This window comes from Cyprinodon tularosa, unplaced genomic scaffold, assembly GCF_016077235.1.
Source record: "Cyprinodon tularosa strain WSP-4 unplaced genomic scaffold, ASM1607723v1 ctg347, whole genome shotgun sequence".
Lineage (NCBI taxonomy): Eukaryota > Metazoa > Chordata > Actinopteri > Cyprinodontiformes > Cyprinodontidae > Cyprinodon > Cyprinodon tularosa.
The window spans coordinates 385,949-411,200 of NW_024039060.1; the positions used below are offsets into that span (position 1 = coordinate 385,949).

The 25,252-nt window shown below is 37.9% G+C and overlaps 1 protein-coding gene across 4 annotated transcripts in view; it reads left to right on the plus strand.

Moving 5' to 3' along the window:
• The first annotated feature begins 342 nt into the window (after window positions 1-342).
• The window catches only part of LOC119789783 (NACHT and WD repeat domain-containing protein 2), a 73,771-nt gene continuing 48,861 nt past the window's right edge, over window positions 343-25,252 (plus strand). Inside the window, exons 1-4 of one of the 4 annotated variants that reach the window (XM_038294874.1) lie at window positions 343-574; window positions 766-897; window positions 1,482-1,653; window positions 16,129-16,217. In XM_038294874.1, the coding sequence (XP_038150802.1) occupies window positions 1,503-1,653; window positions 16,129-16,217 (240 nt within the window). In that variant the 5' untranslated portion in view covers window positions 343-574; window positions 766-897; window positions 1,482-1,502. Of the gene's footprint in view, window positions 1,055-1,481; window positions 1,654-16,128; window positions 16,218-25,252 lie in introns of all 4 variants that reach the window. The other 3 variants (XM_038294872.1, XM_038294871.1, XM_038294870.1) reach the window with 3 other exon arrangements.

Below are 25,252 nucleotides of genomic sequence, written 5' to 3' on the forward strand. Positions count from 1 at the left end.
TCACTGCTGACTTTGCGTGTAGTGTGAATTTTAATAGGGCCTGAGGTGAGCTCCCCTCAGCCCAGAGGAGGCTGACTGGGAGGAGGAGGGACGTCCACAGCATCCTCTGCCTGTTTGGTCAAGCTCGATATTCAAAGCTGGGAAGCGGTCGGAAATGTGTAAATAGAGTCACTCCAACGGACGCCGTATGTGAGTACAAGGCTAAAAACTTTTAAATTAATAATTTTATTTCATAGTTGTTTTATTCTTACTTATTTTACAGTAGAGGATTTAAATAAATGTTTTAAAATAGGTTGAACTGGAGGTGATGGGTTTTAATTTGAAAGGAAGAACCGGAAATTGTGCTTGTATTCCTGCGTGCTTTATGCTCCGGTCCCCCCCCTCTCTCTGCCGCCTCTATCCGTCTCCAAATGGTCGGCTCGCGGGGAACCCAGCAGGATGCCACGGGGGAGCGCTCCGACCCTCGCCGCCTCCTGACGTCCCGCCTCGCTCACGGCCACTCTCATGGGCATTTTATCGACCCTCTTCTCTCCGCCTGGACATTTTCGGAAGCCGCGGAATGAAGCGCATGAACGTGAGCAACAAAAGTGCATCCTCGCTGTTGTGCCTGCCTCCAGCATCACTAGTAGAGACCCCTACTTATCCGTGGATGCGGTGCCTCTGTGGTCCCACTATCACGCGTCCTTGTTTTGAGGATTTAATGTAGGGTTGGACTTCTTGTCTTCTTTTTTTTTTTATATTACTCTTGTCCTTTTTCCCTTCGAGGTTTTCCATCTCTGAAACAAAAGATTTCAAGATAAAGAAACTCCGGGAAAACCAGCGAGCACCTCACTTGGCATCTGGAATAACCTTTCTTAGCGGTTATTCGCCTCATCAAGCATCTTCTCTCTCTCTGGGGTGGGGAACCCGACTGATGCTTGCTTTTGCTCGTCTGTTCCGACTTCTGTATCGTCTCGTTTTTGTCTGTTTTGTCCCCACAGTGGCATGAAAATTCATGAATGCGTCCAAGGACATGTTTGCAAATTACGCATGCACCGTGGCGGTATAGTAGGCTGTGCGTAAGCTCCTTTTTTATTATAATGAATGCCTTAACTGATTCATTCAGTCTCATTCTTGTGTTTTTGGAGCAAATTTAGCAGATTTATCCTAACTTGACTGATTTGTTTGTGCGCGCGCGTTAATGGGGGTTACGGCATATGGCATGACCTGTAGATGTTTTATTGACCAAAAAAAAAAAAATCAGGATTTTATTAAGAATCTGCTTCTAAAAAGTACAAATATTTATCATGAGATTAAAAATTGACATGTAAAATATAAGCCTTTGGCTTTTTTTAACGCCCCATTAAATGCGCGCGTGTGGATCAGAGGGAATCTGCGCGTAAATTCATGTCCAGCTATATGAGAGTAAGGAACATGTGTGTGTGTGTGTGTGTGTGTGTGTGTGTGTGTGTGTGTGTGTGTGTGTGTGCGTGTGCGTGCAGCCACGCTGGAAGTCGCCTCCCATGTGGCCGTCGGGAGTGGGGAGCAGGCAGCCATGCCCGCGGGAGTCCGCGATGCGCAGGGCGGCCATCAGCGGCAACATCAACGCCCTGCCGCCACACCACGTCCCCACCGGCCGCAGCGTGCGGGTCTTCATCTGCGCCAACCCCGATGGTAAGACCCGACGGCGTGACACCTGCTGCTCGATCCAGTGGATCTCACGGATACCCTCATTATTCAATTCAGAAATACACGATTCCAAAGGGATATTAAACATTGTAGCTCAATTTTATTTTCTTTTTCAGCTGGTTCTTGTATATTTAGGCACCAGAGCCATTAGAATACCTTGCAGAAATATCTGCAAGAGACTTCTTGAACTGTCAGTCATAAACTTTAACATGTTTTAGGCGATTAAGCAAGACAAATATAGTGCAAAGTAAAAGTAAATCTATTTATTGTGATGCCTTGAGGTAAAACCCAGTGGAACAGTTTTGTCCATAAGCCCAGACAACAGTCTTTAGTCCATCTTATGAGAATGCAGACTGTCACATAAATTTGTCCCACCTTAACTAAAAGGAAAGAGCATTGTGCACTATATAGATCTAGCTTTTATGGAAGAGCAGCCTGAAATAATTCATTCTTAAGCACCATTCCTGTGACTGCAACTTCTCCTTAATATTAGGTCAGCATTAACTCTTCTCCTTGCAGATGAAGTTAGTTAAACAGACTGATCACCTCCATGCCTTTTGCAATTTCCTTCTGGTGGTCTGTCCTATGGTCATGAATTGTGGTGGGAAAAGACTGAGGAGTCAACAGGATGTTAGGGTTAAAATAAGATTAATGTATGGGCATGGAGGATACCGGGATGACACCAATGAGATGGAAACAGGATGACAGAGGACCAGTCTTTCAGATCTTTGAAATCACAGAAATTTTTTGCCAACTTTTTTTTTTTTAATTTAAAGGAAGGTGGTACAAAATAAAAACAGCAGTTTGCAACAAATCCAAGTTTTGGAGGAAAGTTTAGGCAAAGATGCGGAAGAACCTTTTAAATCTACATTTAATATGCTCTGTGTGGCAGGAAACTAACACCGCATCCTCTTCCCTCGTCCCCTTGAGCACAGTGTCGTTACACTGAAGCATTGCTGCGGTGGCATAATGCCGTGTGGATGTTTCAGCTAATGGGAAGATGGATGAAGGTTAAGGCTGCAGAAGATTTGAGACTAGGATAGAGGTTAGGATAGAGGGATAGCAGCACCAAACATGCAGCCAGAGCTAGAGTGGAATAGATTAAATAGAGCCACATTACACTGCTAGAATAACTTAGTCAAACTGGATATTTAAATGCAATATAAAAAAACAAAAACAAAATCTGAAAACTGATGTTTATCTTCATCTGATCTCAGTGAGCTATTTTCGCGAAGATGAATGACAAGCGTTTCGGTCTCTAGCTGTGCTAAAGCTGCACAATAACAAAACAGCTTGCAGCTGGGATTCATTAAAAAGCAGCTTCTACAAAGAAATGAAAGCATACTTTTTTTTTCTAAAAGATAGTGATTTAAAAAATATTTTAAAAATTCAGTTTATGCATACTTATGCTTAAAGGTAATAGCCACAAGTTGAACTCCTCCCAGGGCTGTAAGCAAGGCGCTCGTTCCATTATTTGCCAGCTGGTTGCCAGGTCTGCTAATGCTAGCCTTTGGTTTGCATTACTTAACATCAACGAACATTTACTGACCACTTTAGAAGAAAAGCAGCAACCTCATTGTGGCTTCTGAGCCCCTTTTCGCCCTTAAGTCTGAAAAGGTTGACTGATGTTCACCTTCGTTTTTTTTTTTTTTTTTGGATTTAATCTGAGAAAAACAAAACAAAACATGGAGCTACTAGAAAATTGAACCATCTGAGCTCCATCTCACATGACTATATCTACTGGTGCAAAATTGAGATGTAAATGTTGATATACAGTATTTTTGACTAATGCTGCAACTAATGATTATTTTGCAAATACAATTAATTAATTAATAATCAAATAGCCAAAGGTTGCCTTAAAGACGATTTTTATGAAATAAACCAGGTGAAACTAAAACGTTTCCACTTGAGGAGTTCTGGATAGAGCATTTAGAGAGACAAAAAAGTTTTTGTTATCTTAAATGCAAAATGTTTATATATTTTATTGCAATTTTTATATAATTACTGCTCTAAGTGGTATAAAAGCATATTTTACAGTCTCTATACTCTACTTAACAATGGATCGATTACTAAATTAGTTGGCAATTATTTCCATAATCGATTAATCCGATTAGTTGTTTCAGCTCTATTTTGGACCGTTCAACATTTACAACAAAGATAATCAATATATTAAAAAATGATTCCACATGGTTTGCAGATATATTCTTTTCTTTTTAAAACAAACATTTTGATGAAAAGGTTGTAGCTATGACCTTTAAGGTAAGTGTATATAGACATTGTTATTCCCAAAGGTTTTGCCCTGTACAGCTTTTAGCAGTCTCTCTGGTGTGTTATAAAAAAAAACGTGTGCAAATAATACACTCTTCAATAATTTGACTTCTGATATACAATATATAATGACCGAGAAGAAACAATTGTCATATGTTTCCTTAAGTTGCTTTTACGAATGCCTCACTTTGATTCACATAGCACTAAGGGGTAGCTCTAGCCACTTATCTACTTTGTACTAAAAAAAATAATACAATAATTTTTGACATTTACTTGATCATATCTAGTTGCTTTAGCACATTTTTTTTTCATTTAGGAGGGTAGGACATGAAACAGTTGTGTTAAAATAACTAAATACGTTTAAGTAAATGCCAAAAGCGGATGCATTATTTGTTTCAGCGCAGTAAGAGATGCTGGGAAGAAAGAAGAAAAAAGGTTGTGAGCTTTTTTCCAATAAAGCATGTGACACAGCAGATTGCTTTCAGTACAGATTGGTTGGTGTGAGCAGAGTGAAAGACAGTCGGGTCGCAGAGGAGACACCCAGTTGCAGCTCTGGATTTGAATTTGCTACAAAAGAGAGTGAGGACCAGAGAGGAGGTTGGTGGTTGCAGTCATTGATGCATCTCCATCAGTCGCATCGCCTGCAGTGAAGGCACACATGAACTTACCTGAGATGATAGCGCTGAAAGGAGCCGGCCAATGTTTGGCCACCTGTGGCTTGATCGGTGAAGGAGAGCTTCCTGTGACGACGGGTATCTAACAATCCAATCTGTGGCTGGAAACCGGATGAGGGAGTGAGGGAGGGTTACTGGGAGTAATATCCTTTAACAGCGTCAACACAAATGGAAAGATAAACATCTTGTAAACACAGTGATCTCAAATTTCTCTATTTCCAATGCAGGGAGGCGGAGATAACCATTGCATTGCTCCAGTACATTAAGTCATACAGTAGTATTAAGATTCTCCCACTGCGTTAAATCTTTATTTATAATCGCAAGCAGGCGCTCCTGGTATCACTTTAGATTGTTTTGTTTCTTTGCAGCTTTGTCAGTTACGTACAGCTTCATAAAATGTTCAGAAACAGATTTGCCCTTTTAGTGTAGATTGAATTCCTATTTAACAAACCAACCCCCATTGTTGATTAATAGGATAACCCCTTCTGTGTCATGGGTCCTTCTGCATAGCTTATGTCCTTATGTTCACTAGGGGGGGCTGTCCATGCACTTATTTAACATGGTACAGTACATCTCAGGGAAAACATGCTCTAATCTAAGGTCAGTGACTCGGATCAGTTCACATTCAGATGCTGTTTTGAGATCATATTTTCACCCCTCTCAGCTGTACTGCACCATATCGGGATTTAAAACCCAAGTTGATTTTTTTTTTTTACAAACACAAAAACACAGAATCTGTAAATAGATTTCAAATATTATTAGCGATATAAAAGCGGAGAACTTCAGCTTTTTTTTTTCATAAAAGAAAGAAGTAGTTGGTTTCACAGCATTTTAGAATACTGGATCTACCAAATACAAAACAATTTCAATTTGGTGAAACTAATTAGCATGATTAGTGGAGGAGCCCGTTTCCAGGACAGATCAGGAACAGAAGGGCGATTAAACAGAAAGGATTTAAAGACATTTATTTTCTAAGAAATAGATGATTAACCTAGTATACATTGTAGTCTAGTACGCAAATTCATTATAGGAAGAGAAAAAATAATAATTTTGGTCTTTTTAATAAAGTACAGTGGAAGGTGGATATATTCTGGCACGGATCATGCTACCAGATAGTGACAATGCCAACTCAATGCAGAAAGGGATTAAGGGCATAGAGGCTTTACAAAATGTGAAACAATTTGTCCCTTTTATGTGTATAAAGTGAAAGTAGATTATCCTTAATTGTAGAACTAAGTAAACTCGCTCCCTGCCGAGTGTTTTTTCCAAAACTTTTTTTCTATAGAATCCCGTTTTTGCAGATATTTAACGTCAAACTGTCATTTTTTTAGGACATTTTTCGCTCTCTCAGATCATTGTGGAGAGATGTTGCTACCTTATCTGAGCTTATTTGGACCAACGGCCCCATGTTTGACTCTATTTTGTCTGATTTGGGTTGTTTCAAACTACAAACAGTACATCTTATGTTTGTTTTTCTTTTTCTAACCTTTGAGTTGATCTAACAGATCGCGATAAAAAAAACACTAAGGTTTGTGTCTGTAACATAGCAAAATGTAAAAAAAATTTAAATGGGTATAATTATTTTTAAGTTGCTTTACGCGTATGGCCACGGTTGATCGTTTAAAACCCCCTTAGATGTTGTTGCCACAGTACCTAGACAGTACCAATAAACCAGGGAAATGGTTTGTTTGGGTGGGTTTTATTAGATGGATTGTGCAGCTCACTGGTCGATTATCTACAAACACTTGTGTGCTCATGGATCCATATTAGGGCAGCACCTTGCTCAAGTCACCTTGGGGAATAGGCTGTTGAAGTAGTAGCGTGCATTCAAATAGAGCGCTATCTCCTAAGCGGTTTAAATTTGAATTCAGAAAAGGTCTTTGAAGCAAAAATGCATGAAATCTATCCTCTAACTCATCACTGTCAGGGCTATAGTGAAGGGAGTACAAATTCACTAATCACCTCGTGGCATGCGATTGTTCCCGCTGTTCACGTTTACCTTTTCTTCTTTCCCAATAGATTCTGTCAAAGCTCCTTAATGATCTGTTTCTTTGCAATGAATCTAGTGAAACTATGTCAGATGTCTCGCACTGCTTTTTAATAAAGTGCTTCACTGGGGAGTTGTTGAAAGTTGGACCTATGGACCTGCTTGTCCCCATTAGGTGCAGTGACAACATTAGTGTTTGCTGGATTCCCCTGTCTGCTTGTCTCTGCTCTCCCGACCGAGGGGACAGAAGACTCGCATTGATTAGTCTGGCATCAGCTTTTACTGATGCCAGACTAGATACAGAGTAAGATGCTGCTATTTGTAAAAACTAATGGTGCAACTGTGAATGATTGGAATGATTAAAAAAAATGTATGATGCTTATAGAAATCCATCCATCAGTCTTCTACAGCTTGTCTGTCAGAGTCAATGGGGCCTGGGGCTTTTCTACAGCAGTCTAGGGGCCAAAGGCAGTGTACACCGTAGAGAGGTCACCAGACTTAAAGAAGTATTTTGATTTATTCATAATTCTAAAGTACTACCTGCCATCGGAGTGACTCACTCTCTGCTCAGACGGTTGAATCCTGTTCTCTCTATATCTACTGATATTATTCAGTTTTCAGAACCCGACTAACTTTCTAACAATCACCAGTACTCCTTCTGTTGAGTGAGTTCATCCAGACCTCTTAAACTTCTGGCTTCCTGTAAGATCCAGAACAGATTCCCAAGGTTTCTCTTTTTTTTTTTTTGCTCATGCCTCAATTTCTCTCTAATCCTCTGTGCCTCAGCACCGCTTACACGGAAATTCTCCTCTTCTGTTTCTCTCTCTCTACCATCTGCTCGCCCAGCCACCAAGGGCTTTAGAGCTTGAAGTCATGTGGACCCTTGTCCTCAGAAATCCCTCACAAATGTATATAAAGTTGCTTATAGATAGGTTCATGCACAATACCCTTGAGAATTTACTATTACTACATGTGGGCATAATCTCAAAGCAATCACCTATTTCATTGTTTACCTTCTAATATATACGTTATATACAGGCTGGAGATTATTATTTAATTAATTTAATTATTTAAGTAATTGAGGTTCTATTTTTGCAGTTATAAAATGGACAGAAATCTTTCGGCCTCATAAAATCAACAAGCTTTTGTCTTTTAATGCCCGACTAGTTGCATTAGAGGCAGCAGCTGGAACCCACTGAACTTCCTATAATGCATGTTTTTGTTGGGTAGACTGAGTATTGCACGCACTCACTTTTCTGATTAGCTAATCTGATACAAAGTTAGAGGCAGTGACACGAGGGAACTCCTGTGATTTTACATTCCCCCCATGCTGTTAAAGCTAATGCAGGTAGTGTCACTGTAAGCCCCAGTGGGTTTGCTCCTTCTTCATTATACCTTATTAACATAAGCTGTAAGGTTCCCTCGTGGCCAGGCTATCCAAGAACATCTGACCCCTTTGACTTGAGGCTATTCCAGGTCATTTGTTATTGATTATGCATCTGTTTACCCACATAGGTTCATTTCAGTGGAGGGTTTGGAGCACTAAATTAGGCTTTTTGATGCAACAGCAACTCCTGTTACTGAAAAATGAAGTATGATCCCTGATTACGATCCTCCCTGTTATGTCTGATCTTTCTGTATTGTGACGATACATGGGTCAACCTGACAATCACAATTTGGCTCTCTTCCTTTTGGAAAAAAAGCTGGATCAGACCCCCCTTTCAAGCTGTTTAGCCTCTGTCCCACCACTGCTGGGTGTCGGTGACGCCATAGTGTTGGGTTAGCGTTGATGATGTCACCAGTGCGACATAATCAGGAAAGTAAACAATGGATTAGCAACATTAAAGGAAGCCAGTGCATTGATGTTCGTACATTGCAGTCAGTAAATGGGCCGGACTAATGTAGGGCCTTTTTAAGTCAGAGGGCTCCAGAGAACTTTACATGAAATTCATTCATTTATGGTGGCAAGCTGCCAGAGATGGCAAAAGTACTCACTTTCCGTAAATACTCTGGTAAAAGTGGAAGTACTGATTAAACTTTTTTACTCAAGTAAAAGTAACAAAGTACAGGCTTGTAAATTTACTTAAAGTATAAAAGTAAAAGTAGAAACCACTTTTTTCATGCCGTTGCCTACATTTTAAATGGATGTCTGCCTATAGGACTAGATCTCTGTTGTGTTCATTTTCAATCATCTTGTCGTCCATGCTACTATGCTAACGCCACCGCCACCAAGCTGCAATGATTTGCCGCGAATGAATACCGCCGAATCCGTCGATTCATCTTGTAGTGGTGCGTCAAATGCAACGTAGATTCCCATCCAATTAGACTGAATTTGGTATTGATGACGTGAAAAATAATAACGGTAACTCCATTGAAATGATTCAAAACTAAAGTAATGAGCCAATTTTTTAAAATGTAAGGAGTAGAAAGTACAGATATTTGTGTAAAAATGTAAGGCGTAGAAGTAAAAAGTCGCCATAAAAATCAGTAGTAAAGTAAAAATATCAGAAAAATCTACTTGAGTACAGTAACGAAGTATTTGTACTTCGTTACTTCCCATCTCTGCAAGCTGCATTGTAGACACAGCTTTCCAGGGGCACACTGACAAAAGCTGCTGTAAACAGACACTACTGGGCCTTGACCACCATCAGCAGGTAATGCAGGGGACGTGTCTTGGACACAATGTCTAAGACAGGCCAATCCTTGATCCAAACTCACAAACCCTTCTTTTTGGGGTCGAATTCCTGCATTTTATGCAAAAGCTTCCAATGTTAATTAAATACATATTTAATCAGTAGTTATATGAACAGAAAGACAAACTGTACTTTTAGAATTGGATTGTGCAGAAGAGTTATGTTTATTTTTTGCCATCTGTCAGCCACAATTATATTTTTCCTCACTCCCTTGAAATAAGAGGTTTCAATTTCTTTTCCTTTTTAAACAAGTTACAACATTGTTTTTTTATATATAAATACTTTTAGGTTTACTGCTTTTAAACTATAAAGTCTTAACATGTCTGCAGTTATGTGGGAATAAACCACATTCAGAACTCCAATGCCATCTGGTAAAGATAGTAGACTTAATAAAAACTTTATAGTGATATAGTTTAGTTTTATACAAAACTTAGTACGAATAGATATAGTGAAAATAAATCATACATATCTTCAGCATATAATAATATTAAACCAACTGATAACAGCTAGTTTATTATCTTTACCAAGGAGGTTATGTTTTTAGGAGAGTTGGAAAAAGGTGTGTGTGGGAGGGTGTTTGTCTAACTGTGTACAGGATAACATCAAGTTATAAACGGATTTTAATTAAGTTTTTTATCAGATCGAATCATGCCAAGGAACAATCCATTACGTTTTGGTGATAATCCGGATTCAGGATTTTTTTTTTCTTTCATTCTAAGATACAGTAGTGATTTATGGAGGAAACAAGCAGTTCCCACCCTAAACCAGAGGATGGTAGCGCTGACTGTTGACAGCCTCAGCATCAGACTCAAAAAGTCATGATCCAGGCGTGGTAGTCAAGCAGCAAAATTTGCTGAGTGCTTTTTTAATATGTGTTTATTTTTTTATCCATATGTTCTCTTAGTCGCATAATTTCTAATTAAATTCCGTACCTAATGTGGTTTGTATTACAGTTGCTCTACAGTTTTGTGTATATTTATCCAAGAGTAGATTTATTTTGATTCAAAGCTAACATGAGAAGGTAAACAGAAGATTAAAATATAAATTAATAACTTTCTATTAACCTAAATTAAACCTATCAACTAAAAGTCAATTAAGGAAATTAAACTGATGAACAAAGATGCCACATTAATTCTAGTCTTCTGTGTTACCACAGATTAGATTGAGGTCGTATGAGAAAACCCTGAACATTAAAAAACTATCATCTAACTAATTAATAGGCTTAAATCTATCAAGAGTTTGACAGCTTTTAAGCAGCTTAAAGTTCTGAGTTCTAATATTTTACTTTACCTCAAGAGGGGGAAAGAAATGGAGAGGATAAATTCAAAGGCTCAGATCATCCTGGACCAATCAGCTTTCCCGTTTCCCTCGCTTCCTTCTCTCTGCTGAGCTGATGTAGACTTATTAGTGCAAACAGGTCCTGTTTCAGATGTGAAGGTCAATCTGAGACTGGGGAGCTGGTGGTTTTGGCCTAAGTCACTGGATATCTTTATAGGACTTCACTTTAGACTCCTAGCAGGCTTTAATATGAAAGGAAATACTTTTAAAGGGAATTACCAATAGAGACAAAACGCAAACAAATTCATAATCGTAACCAGATTTGACGGTTTGATCACAGATGCTCTCCAAACAAGCCCACTGAGATTAAGCAGTTTTTGCAAAAATTAGAGATCTTCAATTTACGTTTCTTGGGTTCAACAAGGCTCATACAAATGCAGAGAAGGCTTTTCAGATCCCTCTATGGTTAGATGTGCATCTAAATTCCCATTAAAATGAAATAAGGTTTGTAACATGAAGTAAAAAAAAAAAGTCCAAGCAGTGACAATACTTTTACTTAATGGAACTTTTTCATAGTGATATCTATGTAAAACTATAGGACTCTTCTTATTTGAAATCTTGTAACTGAAGACACTTTGTAGATTAACCTAAAAAAAAAGGGAACGCTGTCAGACACCTGTTTTAACTTTCATATACCTCTGAATCCCTCAGTGAAACCGTTTCAGGGTTTAAGACAATCAGAAAATATTTTTTTTCCTTCAACATGGATTTTACTAGTGTTTTTTTCTGATTGAGCAGTGAGAGAATATAAGTCCTCTGAAATGTTGAGGATTAGCCCCTTTATTAGAACCTAATACTACTGTAAAACTGTTATTTGATGATGTTAGTAAAATCTGACCACTAAAGTAGAGTTTCTCTTTTCATTATCTGTTTAACTAGATAAGGGGGAAAAATTAGACTAAAGGATGAAAAAGGATCAAAGCATCAGCTTAGGTTTCTTTGAGATCTCAAACTATTTTGGGAACTTAGTCTAAAAATAGTGACTTGAAAGGGAATCATCAGGGACGTGCAGCTTATTTCTGCGTCCATCCATTACATCTCCTGAAAATGGAGAAAAAGAGGAAAGTAAAAAGACCTTGACAGAGAGAATAAAGGGAGCTGACAGCACATATATGAAAACTGTATTGTTCATCGCTAGTCAGATAAACAGAAGGGGAAACTATAGAGATGGACACACAGGGAGAGGAAGGAGGCGATTGTAGGATCCAGTCTTTGTTCTTCTGCAGGCTGCTGTGTGGACGACGGACCCACACATATGTCAGTGCTGCCATAACTCATCATCATCCCACAGAAAGGAAAGAGACAGTTTGTTGTTATTGCCATAACTCGAATAGCAACACAGTTAAGTGCATTGGGGCAAAGTGGGGTTCTTTATGCACTTACACATACCACACCAGGGAAACTTTAATTCTATAAACACCGCCATTATGGTTGATATTTTATACCCTGTGAGACTTTAAAGTATGTTGCTTAATGCTTGTACAAATTCTCAGCCACAAAACAAGCTTAAACGGAAGGCAGCCATTCTTTCACATGGGCCTGCCTCCAATTTAAGCCTATTTGGTGGTGATAACATTTATAGTATGGGTCTGTATTTCCTTTGTGTACAGTTACTCTGGTTGGGTATTGGTTTGACATTTTGCAGAGGCTGCTGATATCTGCTCGGTCACGGCCCAAAGCCTTACTAAAGATAGATGAGAGATAGATACATCCGAGTGGATTTCTGGATTCGTCCACTCACGCTGCATATGACACGGTCAGCAGCTGAGGGGCTGGTTGTTGCCCGTATGTGTGAGCTTCTTCTGCTGCACAGGGCAGCCTCCGTGGGGCATATTCTGTTTTTAACTCCCGATCCGCACCCCTTACAGATAGGCAGAGAAACTGAGACTGGGCCTGTCCGAATACATTACACCAACCATTTGGAGACTGGTGAAAAATTTCCGGGAAAAGAAAGTGGGACAGATACGTATATAAGCAGTGGAGTTTCCACTTTGTAATACAGTGTGGAATAAACACTGCTTTTCTTTAAAGCATATAGGAAAAACTATCCATCCATTTTCCATCACGCTTTATCCCTGCTGGGGTCACGAGGGGTGCTGGTGCCTATCTAGACAGGTTGCCAGTCTATCAGAGGACTAGAAAAAAACAGCAAAATAAAAAAAATATATTTTTTATCTATTCTAAACTCAAGGTTAAGTTTGACCCAAAAAATAATTGATTTAAATGAATAACTTGGATCTCATTAAAACAGGCTTTGTTTGGACAAATGCCCGCAGCTATATTTATATTTCTTACTATAAATCTTTGAAGCCTAAATACTAAAATTTACCTTAAATTTACCCCACAGTAAATTGCGGCTGATTAAAAAGATCTTGTGAATAGGGTAACCAAAGCTGGTAAAAAAGTGACACTGAAATAAGTCCTGATTCAAAATGGGCTGACATTCTTTCTTTAAAGAAGAAGAAACACTACAGTAGAAGCAACGCAAAGAAAAAAATAAACAGAAAAAAGATGCTTGTAAATTAGAGGTGTAAAAAAAAATTTACTTATAATTAATTGTGGATTTGTGGTTTATGAGATTAAGATTTATTCCATCCGATTAATTGATAGTGTCAGCTCAAGGAATTTCTTTTAGTGATGTACTGTTATCATCCACTAGAGGACACTGCTGTTCATTGAAAGGGTGATGAACAGCTAATACCTGCTGTTACGTGGTAATGTAAGGTTAGAGGCATGCAACAGCAGAAATTCAAGAAGAAATTCAAGTTATTCAAGAGTCCGGTTTAGGATTATTTAAAGTTTTATTGCAACAAGGATGCCAAACAGGCCAGATGGTAGCATGCATTGCAAATGGCATTAACATGTTTACATTTGAGGTTAGAAATGTTGCGACTTTTATTCATTTATCAATAATTTATTGAATTTGTGGCAGTTTTGGATTTCCATACATGATGCAGTTGCAATTGATAGCATTTACGTGTGACATATTTGGAATTGAGCAAAAAAATGTTATGGTCAAAATCTTTCTTAAGCAGTTTAGGCTGCACAGCACGATTGTCTATTTATTCACCTTCACCGTAGCAAATAGACATACCTGGTCCCGTAAGTCAAATTCAAAACACTGCGACCTCTTACCAATATTTATGGTCCGTTCTATTTAGGGCTATAACTTCATCAAGCAAAGATAGACAACAACTCCTTGACAGAAACCTCTGAGTTTTTTTATGCCATCAGTGCACTTACAAGTTGTGACTTTTTGCACAGAGATTTTCTGCAGATGAGAACAAATCAAAGTTAAGCTGTTACTGCGGCTTAAGGCCCATTCCTCAGTTGAAAGCCACTGTACTATTTCTATGTTAAAATGATGGACCCACTGCCTGACCCCAAAAAAAATTTAGGTTCTGTAAAGTCTCCCCTGAAGCGCCTAATGTATAATAGCTTGATAAAATTTCCAGATTGTACGTCATAAGGGAAGGGGATGGGGGGGGGGGGGGTACTTCCCCATTATTGCAGTGGATAATCAGTAGACAGTAATAATTGGAAAAGATTTTATGTAACCAAACCAAAACTGTGAAAAAAATATTATTTTCGACTAAAAACGGCTAACACCTTTCATTTTGCTTATCATTGCCTGATTTGCACAAACACTGCTTGAGCTTATGTCACTAAAATGACAGAAAAACAGTATACCTTAAAATATTGTTCTTTTCTAAGACATTTTATGGACACAAAAAACATTACAAAAAACTTTCATTATACACACCAATCATAAACAATTCAAAGGAACTTAAATGTAAAAAAAAAAAAAAAGAAATTGCAATTATATTGCTAACTGTAGTTCCACACTCCACCAGTAGGTGGTGACATGTTCACATGAAGTTTCATGAACTGTGGAGATCGTTGAAGCAATTTGCCCAAACGGTTTAACACCTAATTTGGTTTCATCTCACAATCACTACCTAGCACAATGACACATGAGGGTAACATATATAGTGTTTTGGCCAAACCAAAAACAAAAACAGCGGAAAACAAGATGGCTGACAATTAAATAAGGAAAACATTTAAACTAACTAAACACAAATCCCTCCCAAAGTTTACTGGTACATCTTAGGTCATTTGTTCCTCAGGAAAGAGGCTCATCCCCCACCATGGCAACTCAAAGAAAGGAAAGAAATGTTAACAAAAGAAAATACCTTCCATTACTGGTATGTGTGCACTCCATAACAGCGGTGCTAGATAAGCCAAATTATAAAATTTTCAAAAATGAAGATCAATGTCATAACAAAAAACTGTAATTTGACCTAATATTAAAAAAAATGACATCTCGCAATTCTCAATGTGAATATCTATAACAAATTCACATTTTGTAAAATTCACTTTTTTTTTTATATAACCTTAGATTATAATTGCTGACTCACATTTTTTAACATAACTTATAACATAACATATATAAACTATTTCAATCTATCAAACCTTTGTGTTGATTCTGAATAAATATGTGTAATGTTAACTGAAAGGTCATTATGAAATTTGTTTTGGTCTTTTAAGGGGTTGTGACATGTGAGTGATTATTATAATATTATCTTTGACTTGTCTTCTATGTGATTAAAATAAGATCTGAGTTGCCTCCTAGTCATTCTGACAGCAGCTGTTTCAATCATGGTCTGATTGTAAAAGGCTGGTGTGAGGTATCATAATATTAGATCCAAATACAATTGTTTTATAAAGCATATTCACAAATAACAGATACAGGCTGTTTGTTATCATTTTATGTGATTTTTTAAAGTAAAACAGCAATAAATAACCCTTATATTACCACACACAAATAATGCTGAACAGAGTGGAGAGGTAGACTGTAGACACTAATTTTCCCTTTATAATTGTACTAGTCAGCTTCCGTAGGAGCGATTTGTCTCATTAACTCATCCCTTGCTAATTCAGGCTTGGTTATTCTAACAACACTGGGCTCACTAGGGGTGGGCTTTGTCTCACATAATCAATGTTTTTGCACAAATCTCTACCCTCCAGTGTACAATTTCACCTCATTGCATCAAGTGGACTTGAGGTTGAGTTTCCCATCACACTCTCTGCAGCAGCCCCCACCCCATGCAACTGTCCTGCACAGCGTAGGAGGAAGAGACACTTAAGTGTAGGGAAAGAGGGAAAAGAGCTTGATGAAAGGAACAGAAAGTGGAGAGCCACGGAGAGTTGACAAGCATGAAGAAATGGTGTTTTAAGGAGGGAATGAAGGAAGTGTTCCAGTCAGGTGTGTGTGGGTGTATTTTAATAGTGTCTTAAAAAAAAAACAATTTTAGATCACTGACTGCTTAAGGTATACTCAGTATATGATTATTCTTTACTATTATACACATACTTTATAAAAACTCGACATAGAATAAATATCGGACGAGACATTTGCTGTTGAATGTCTTTGAAATTTTCAGTCCAGTTTATTTATTTGCTGCAGTAATGAATGTATTTCTTATTTTTTGTGTTTCAGACACTGAAGCAGAGAGGAATGCACTAAAAGAGCACGTCTACCCCAAACTGCGTGACTTCTGCAGGGAAAACTATGGCATTGAATTCCAAGTAAGGGGTTGCATTTTTTATGTCTTGTTTTGTTTTTTTGTTTTTGTTTTTTTTCTTTTTTGGTTGTTTTTCTCCTGAACTATCAAAGTTTCTCATAGTTGCCTGCAAATATGCACACACCTTATGTCTATAAGATGCTGTTCGGAAGGGTTAGAGGCTGGAACCTAACGTCTGTTTCTCTATAAGGGGACACAGAAGGCTGGCAAAGATAAGGTTCCCATTGGTGAAGTTTGGTGCACATGTAGATGATGATAAGGCAGGGTGATACGAGGGCTTTTCCTTTGTTGTTGTTGTCGTCAGAGAGCGAGCGCCTCCTGCGGCGTTTCACTGATCAAGATTGTTTGTATTGCAAATCCACGGACGTAAGGAGATTACCTTTAGAGGTTTGTTTGTTTAACAAATCCAGCAGAGCCCTTCGAATGGGAGGTTCTGACACACAGGAGAGGGTTTCTGGACAGCTTAATGATATTTCATTACTGATGCAGGGAAATCTCTGACAGCGGTCACCTGATTCTCTGCCTAATGAGGCTGTCTGGATCACAAACAGCTTTAAACAGACCAGTTAAAGCCTGACTGTTTCAAACACTGTAATTACACAGGGACAGGTCTGAGTGCTACATGCTGAGGCTTTTTTATATATTTTACAGCCTCTCATAGTTACATCCTTTTCCACACACAAAAATGTTAACAGAAATTCACTTTGTTTTATTACAAAGCTAATTATTTAAGTATTTATCACTGGTTTATATAAACATTTAACTTTACATTATCAGACATTAACAGTAACATTTTATATTTTTTTCCCAAAGCAGAAATAGGCAGGTTTTTTATTTATTTTTTCTTTCTTTTCCTATTTGCCACATATTATAGTTGTTTAAGGTTTTTATATACTTTATCTCTACACATCAGAACATAACTGCTCCAAGTGTGGATAAGTATGGAATTTGTATTGATCAATTCATATATTAAATGTCTCTGATAAGTTCATAACAAATTTTCCGTATTTAAATTCAGTGAATCCATCATAATTATTGAAAAAGGTAAATAAAAACTCATCAACTTATCTTTTACATATTGCTCAGCCATTCTTATTGTGAAATGCATATATGTCAGGTTTCAGTCATGTTAATACCAAGGTTAGAGTCTTCAACCTGTTGAAATGTTTAGATTGCAAAAATAAGACTTAATGTTCTGCTTGCAGTACATGCCTATAACTAATATAAAAATGTGACTCAGCAGCAAACAGATCTCCATAGGATATTCATCTTCTTTACGGAATCTTTTTATGCATCCTTTTCTCCATCAACTACATTTTTTTTCAACATCTTAACATCTATTATATGTAGCTAATTTTGAGTCATCCTCATCTAAAAATATTCTGCTCCAAGCTCTGATATTACTGATGTCACTATCACCAACATGGCATTTAGAAACAGTTCCTATTAAGAGCTTCTTTAACATAGTGTATTTTATTTTGAAGGAAAAAGGATTTAGTTTTATTTTTTTGCAAATAACATTTGTTTACTGTTTTTGTATTCAATTATCTTTACTCTGATGCCCCTAAATTCAATCCGGTGTAACTAGTTGTCAGAATCCACCTAATTATTAGATTGTTGTTTGAATAGAAAAATGAAGGAAAGCTGGAAGAAGTGCAGCTTGTAATTTGTAATTACACAGCATCCTGAATCACAGGAAATGCACCATCCTCAAAGCACGATGCTGATAGGATTATGCTGGGCAAAAATTATATCTTGCAGCTACAGTGGGGTCTATGCTTGACTCCACTATTTGTCGAACTTAAAGAAGCTCCGTTATTTCCTTTCTTTTATTACTGGATTAGCTGATTAATCCAGGTGTGTCTTGATTTGGTTGTCATAGTTACTGGGGTCAGCCACACCTGGATTAGTCAATTCTTCCAGGAGAGATAGACAGGAAACCATGGCTGTGTCCGAACATCCGCTCTAACCCCTAAATCCCTCAATCACTATATAGGGTGGCCAATTTTTTTTTACCACGAAAGTAATGTACTTAAATAAAAGGCTGGATTTTTCTCTTTTTTTTGCATTTTATTATCTATTTATTATCTTTTTGTTTTTGCTTTTCTTTGTTGTTTAAAAAAAAAAGGGAGAATTTTTTGAAGTCCTCGACCACATTTTAAACAGGGGTTTTGTGGAGGGCACTGTATCTGCTCATCTAGTGACCATGGATAATCACTACTTTTCAAGGTGCATTGTGGGGAAATTTCTAGTCCACTACTTTTTCATCTACTAGATGTTTGGACCCTCATTATTCCACTATATAGTGCCCTTTAAAGTGATCAGGGTTGACATTCGGAAAGAGCCCAAGAAGCTTCTTTAAGTTGAAGAAGTAGTGAAGTCATGCACTGAGCCCATTGTTGCACTAATTGCTGAAGTAGCTGAATACCTATGTGGGGCACATTTCTATCTGCATTCATACCACAGAAAATCCAATTAAAGTTTGTTTTATTTTTAAGAAGCAAAAATCAAAAATATTGTCAATAGTTTTGTAATTCTGTCTATGATGCATTTAGTACCTAGTTATAAGAACTAAACAAAGAAGTAAAGTTCTTTAGCCACCAGTGCAACGAGTACTTGACTTTTTTTTTTTTTAAAGAACATCGTAGCTTTAACTTACATTTTGCAAGGCAGATTAACTTCCAGTTTGAACCTTTGGCAGCCTCTTGTGGTGCTACACACCTTCCGTAAACAAGAAAATTGGAGTCTGTAACATAAATGATGGGGGGAATCTTTGAACCACGTGTCCGTCTGGTGATTCAGCTGCTTGCGATGAAGAGTGAGCTAAAATGATTATGCGGAAGGCCTGGAAGTTAATACTGTGACTCACTTGCATTACTCTTCCTCCTCCCCGTTTTTCTTCTCCTCCTCCTCATCCTTACTTTCTCCATATGAGATTTGCCTCTTTGGCTGGAATCACCTTTGCACTGTTGCTCGCTGATGAAGCGTGCCAATATGTGTGACTACGGTTGGCTCATGAATCATTTGCTGTGTTAAATCCTTTATGATTTCCGTGCTGTGTATTCTTCGCCTAGCTGAACCATTTTTTTTTCTTTGTTGGATTTGTAATTTACGAGTGGTTGTGCCTTCTATTTTCCACGTTCACTCTCTCCCCATTACTCACAGACGCTTCTGCACATCCCCTGACACACATATGCCATAGCTGCTGCCGAACACCAACCCTCCCAAGTCCCTCGTCATTTGACTCAGTTTCCATACGGAGCATTCCCCTAACAGGATGAAGCAGGATTGCACGAGATGAATCGCAGTGAAATGGGTCACAGAAATCCAGCCCAGAGGCCGAGGGTAGCGTCCTCATTCAGTCAGAGCACGACTTCCTGACTCCTCTTTTCCAATTTTATTCCCTAGTATCTGTTTCCTTTCATCGCTTTGATTAGCCTCTTGTGTACTCGCTTTCCATAGACACATTAAATACTGAACTAGGTGGGGACAGAAACTGCTAATAGTAGAGAATTGAAAGAAAAACAGAAGGATAGACAAGATGGTATCATGTTCACAGTGGATGTTGGCTTATCTTGCTTTAAGTCTACAAAAAGCATTTATCAATCTCTAATCACTGAATTCATGGTAAGGTCGCAGGCTTTGAGTGGCACGGAGTAATAGCTGCTTAAAAAAACCTAAGAACTAACAGGGATCTCTGCAAATAGCCACCAATTAAGTTGATAGGGAGACACATGTTGTGTTTAAATCATCTAAGGCGAAAGAAGTTTGACACCACACAGACACTGAGAGCAGCTATTTGCAGGGCCAAATTACAAGAATTACTGTCTGTTTCCACCACGGCTGCTTGTTATTTTGAAAGAGGCCTAATTGTCATTCCAGTTTTACTTTCCAACAGTTCAGGTTGGATTGTATTTTTCTATTAGATACTTTTCAGGTTGACGTATTGTATCCATATAAGCAGTTCACGGAATTATTGTAAGCTATTCATTACTAGAGCATCTCTTCATAACTATAAGAAAAGCAACAATTACATAAGTAATGATAAAATACATTCTACAGGTGCTGGTCATAAAATTAGAATATCATGAAAAAGTAGATTGATTTCAGTAATTCCATTTAAAAAGGGAAACTTGTATATTATATTCATACATTACATACAAACTCATATATTTCAGATGTTTATTTTGTTTAATTTTGATGATTACAAATGACAACAAATGAAAATCTCAAATTCATCATATCAGAAAATTAGAATATTGTGAAAAGGTTCAAAATTGATGGCCCCTGGTGCCACACTCTAATCAGCTAATTAACTCAAACCACCTGCAAAAGCCTTTAAATGGTCTTTCAGTCTAGTTCTATAGGCTACACAATCATGGGGAAGACTGCTGACTTGACAGTTGTCCAAAAGACGACCATCGACACCTTGCACAAGGAGGGCAAGACACAAAAGGTCATCGCTAAAGAGGCTGGCTGTTCACAGAGCTCAGTGTCCAAGCACATTAATAGAGAGGCGAAGGGAAGGAAAAGATGTGGTCGAAAAAAGTGTACAAGCAAGAGAGATAACCGCACCCTGGAGAGGATTGTGAAACAAAACCCATTCAAAAATGTGGGGGAGATTCACAAAGAGTGGACTGCAGCTGGAGTGAGTGCTTCAAGAACCACCACACACAGACGTATGAAAGACATGGGTTTCTGCTGTCGCATTCCTTGTGTCAAGCCACTCTTGAACCACAGACAGCGTCAGAAGCGTCTTGCCTGGGCTAAAGAGAAACAGGACTGGACTGCTGGTGAGTGGTCCAAAGTCATGTTCTCTGATGAAAGTAAATTTTGCATTTCCTTTGGAAATCAAGGTCCCAGAGTCTGGAGGAAAATAAGAGAGGCACTTCATCCACGTTGCTTGAAGTCCAGTGTAAAGTTTCCACAGTCAGTGATGGTTTGGGGTGCCATGTCATCTGCTGGTGTTGGTCCATTGTGTTTTCTGAGGTCCAGGGTCAACGCAGCCACATACCAGGAAGTTTTAGAGCACTTCATGCTTCCTGCAGCTGACCAACTTTTTGGAGATGCAGATTTCATTTTCCAACAGGACTTGGAACCTGCACACAGTGCCAAAGCTACCAGTACCTGGTTGAAGGACCATGGTATCCCTGTTCTTAATTGGCCAGCAAACTCTCCTGACCTTAACCCCATAGAAAATCTATGGGGTATTGTGAAGAAGAAGATGCAATACACCAGACCCAACAATTCAGAAGAGCTAAAAGCCACTATTAGAGCAACCTGGGCTATCATAACACCTGAGCAGTGCCACAGACTGATCGACTCCATGCCACGCCGCATTGCTGCAGTAATACAGGCCAAAGGAGGCCCAACTAAATACTGAGTGCTGTACATGCTCATACTTTTCATGTTCATACTTTTCAGTTGGCCAACATTTCTATAAATCCTTTGTTTTTATTGGTCTTCAGTAATATTCTAATTTTCTGATATGATGAATTTGAGATTTTCATTTGTTGTCATTTGTAATCATCAAAATTAAACAAAATAAACATCTGAAATATATGAGTTTGTATGTAATGTATGAATATAATATACAAGTTTCACTTTTTAAATGGAATTACTGAAATCAATCTACTTTTTCATGATATTCTAATTTTATGACCAGCACCTGTATGTTAACAGCAATAAGTACGACAGTAAAAGATGTTAATATTTAAAACAACACTGTGTAACTTCTGGCCCAAGTAAAGTTTTATTTTGAGACATATATATCAGGTTGATGTAGAGGACGTGCAGCTGACGTCAGATAATCACATGAAACCTGCAGATAAACAAAACCGCCTATACAGAAGGCAAGATAAGCAACTAGTTTTCATCCATATTACATTACAAACACTAACAAAACAGTGGTAAACTTTATCTTTGTATTTGTACGGGTTGATGTTCTGGAGCAACTTAAAACAGGGAGTAAGGTTCCAGTCTCTCCTAGAAAAAAAATCAGAAGAATTAAGACATTTGAATGAATGGGATACAGAGTTATATTTAGGAGTAATCCCATGCATTGCAACAAACTCCCAAGCCTTTAAAAGAAAAATTGTATTTACTGTTTTGCCTCTTAGCAGAGACATTGCCCAACAAATTTGCAGCTGTTATTGCTTTAAAACGGGGTCCTAAAAGGTATTGACTCAGGGGTTTAGATAGCATCGCACAAAACAGTTTTCCAGTGTAGTCCTGTTTCTCTGACTGTGACTAACTGGATGTGCTCTCTTAATCCTCTGACATGGTCGCTGGCTCGGAGCTCGTCTGCCTGGTTGTGTGTTTCCTGGATGGTGCCGCCTTTTACAGCTGCTTTTTGTTGCTTCTCTGCTTCTGTCTCCTTGAACCCTAGTTGGCCGCAGCAGATGGCCGCTCACACTGAGCCTGGTTCAGCTGGAGGTTTCTTCCTGTTAAAAGAGAGTTTTTTCTCTCCACTGTCGCTACAAGCATGCTTAGTGTGAGGGATTGTATTTGAGTCAATGAGTCGATGCAATCAACTGGTTTTCTTTAGAGAGAAAACTTTGAATCAATTTGACTGCATGATCTGGTTGAACTGTAAAGAGCCTTGAGATGACATGTGTTGTTAATTAGTGCTATATAAAAAAACTTAATTGAATTGAATTACATTTTTTATGTAAAACTAACAAAACCTTTAAAAAAATATTTCCAAATATTACCTAGAGTCACACCAGGGCCATTTTGAAAAGCCAATCTGAAAAAGTAGTAAGATGAATTTCCGACTGTATAAGTCCAGAAGTTTTGTAGCTAAAATAACCAAAAGCCTTAACTAAATTAATCAATTCTAAATGTTCTCTATTTATCATTCAGCATGATAAAAAAAAAACAATCCATTTGTTCCTGTCATCTGATGCTGCGTAAAATGATCCTAATTTTCTTACTTTAAGCTGAGCTCGGGCTCTATCAGCTCCTCCCTCAGACAGATGTAAAAAAACATAATAAAGGAGTTCTGTTAACAATTTTGTCATTATCCTATTAACACAAGATACAATTTTCTGACCACTTCTGTTTGAATAGATTTTGTCGCTTTCATGGCTTTAGCATCTTGCAAGACAAGTGAAACATTCATAAATTATATTAAGGGGGGGGGGGGGGGACATCTGCCACTGTTTTAAACTAAGCTTGCTTAATGTATTCCATTATGCTTTGACTTTAAAGGGAGGAGAACTGCCTGTCACTGCTTATCACATACGCAGTATTTCTTTTAGAAAATGTCTCCCACTCTTAAAGCTGCCAAAATGATTTTTGTATCTTTTTACCAGCACAGTTTTTGGTACAACATTAAAGGGTTACTTGTATTCATATTGTTAAACCCTAAAACTTTAGTATTGTAATAGTAAAACTGTTTTTTATTTGTTATTTTTTTGCCTAATGAGTATTGTTAAAAAACAGTTTTCCAATATAGAAAGAAACCTGGTAAAGAACCTGCAGAAGACTATTAAAGACTATTATACAGGAGAACAGAGGTATGCTGTTTTAAACATAAAGCCTTAAAAGAAAGAAGCTTCGGTTGTTAATTATGTGTATGTAACATGTTAAGTCATGGAGTTGGTCCTATATATAGAAAATAAGGAGAACAGTTGTCTTCTCACTTACCAAAAGAAGTCTCTCCAAATTGAGGTCTTTTTGTTTTGCCCCTTTTTTATGAAATTATTTAAAGCTTATGTTAAAGACAAAATGAAGTTCAAGGTTAAGCAAAGAGAAAGCAAAACTGTCCATGCTACAATGGGGACAAATGTGACTAGCAGTGAGTCAGCAGCCAGACCCTCAAGATGAACAAAGTAAGCATTTGTGAGCATACATTTTCCGGAAATTTTGTTCTTTTTTTTTTTTTTTTTCTGTTGTTAACGCAGTATCTACAATTAAAAAACATTTTTAATCCCCACATTTGTCTACACAAACAGGGACATTTTTCTTAGGATTCCCATGGCACCGCAGTATGCAAACAGTACTCTTAAAGTGGGTAATCACAGGTTTAAAATAGGTCAGTAGTATTCATAAATGTATTTTTGCTTTTTTTGTAGTATTAAGTATAAAAAAGTGGTAGGCAGGCTGTAGTAGTGGAAATGCCTTAATTGTCTGACCACCCTGTTTGTGAGAGGGACAAGAAATTACCTCTCTCGGGGTTCATGTTGGCCATTAGCGTTCCGTTTCTTTTCCCTTAGGGTAAGAGTTTAAACAGTCTCCATCCAATACTAGACTCTGTAAGTATCACATTTTGATGAAAAAAATGTCTGCTGAAAAAAATCTAGATTTTTTGGGGGACGAATATGGTCTGTTTACCTTGCGTTTCCCCAAAGCGGATGTATTTTACTTTTTAACTGCTTGTCTCCGTCTGACTCATCACAACCCCTTCAAATTGTTTGCCAAGCAAAATAGAGCAGGGGAGGTGAGGGGGACAAGCTTAGTTATCTCTGGTGCCGGACATTTATATATCACTACTGCCTTCTTATCAGGACTAACAGAAAAAGTTTGAAAAAGGAGTTAAGAACTATTTCCTGCCGTCACTGTTTCTGGGCTACAAAAAGATAATAATAATAATAATAATAATCAGATGCATTTATTCTTCCTTCATCTGTTTACCTGGAATTGATCATTCTGGTTTTATGCCTTGTTCTCTCACTCCATCTCTTTCAGTCATTGGCGGCTGGCCATCATCTCCATTCTGTGCGTGTTTCCTCTGTTTAGCCTCTATTCAGGAAAGCCAGCTGCCTTCTTACAAAAAGACAGTGACAATCAACAGAGATAATCAAAAGTCAAATAGGAAACATGTGCAACGCTTGACTGGCGCTTTATTTATAAATAACCCACTGCAGAGTTATTCATTTGATAGAGGATGTCTAATTTATCATCCCACTTTATTTGTTTCTGTAAAATCTTGTTCAGATGTGCACCTTCAGAAACAACAACTAGAAACACTTTGCTCTACGGTTTAAGGCAGATTAAGTAGATCTTGTTGATTATATTTGAATACGAACATAAACT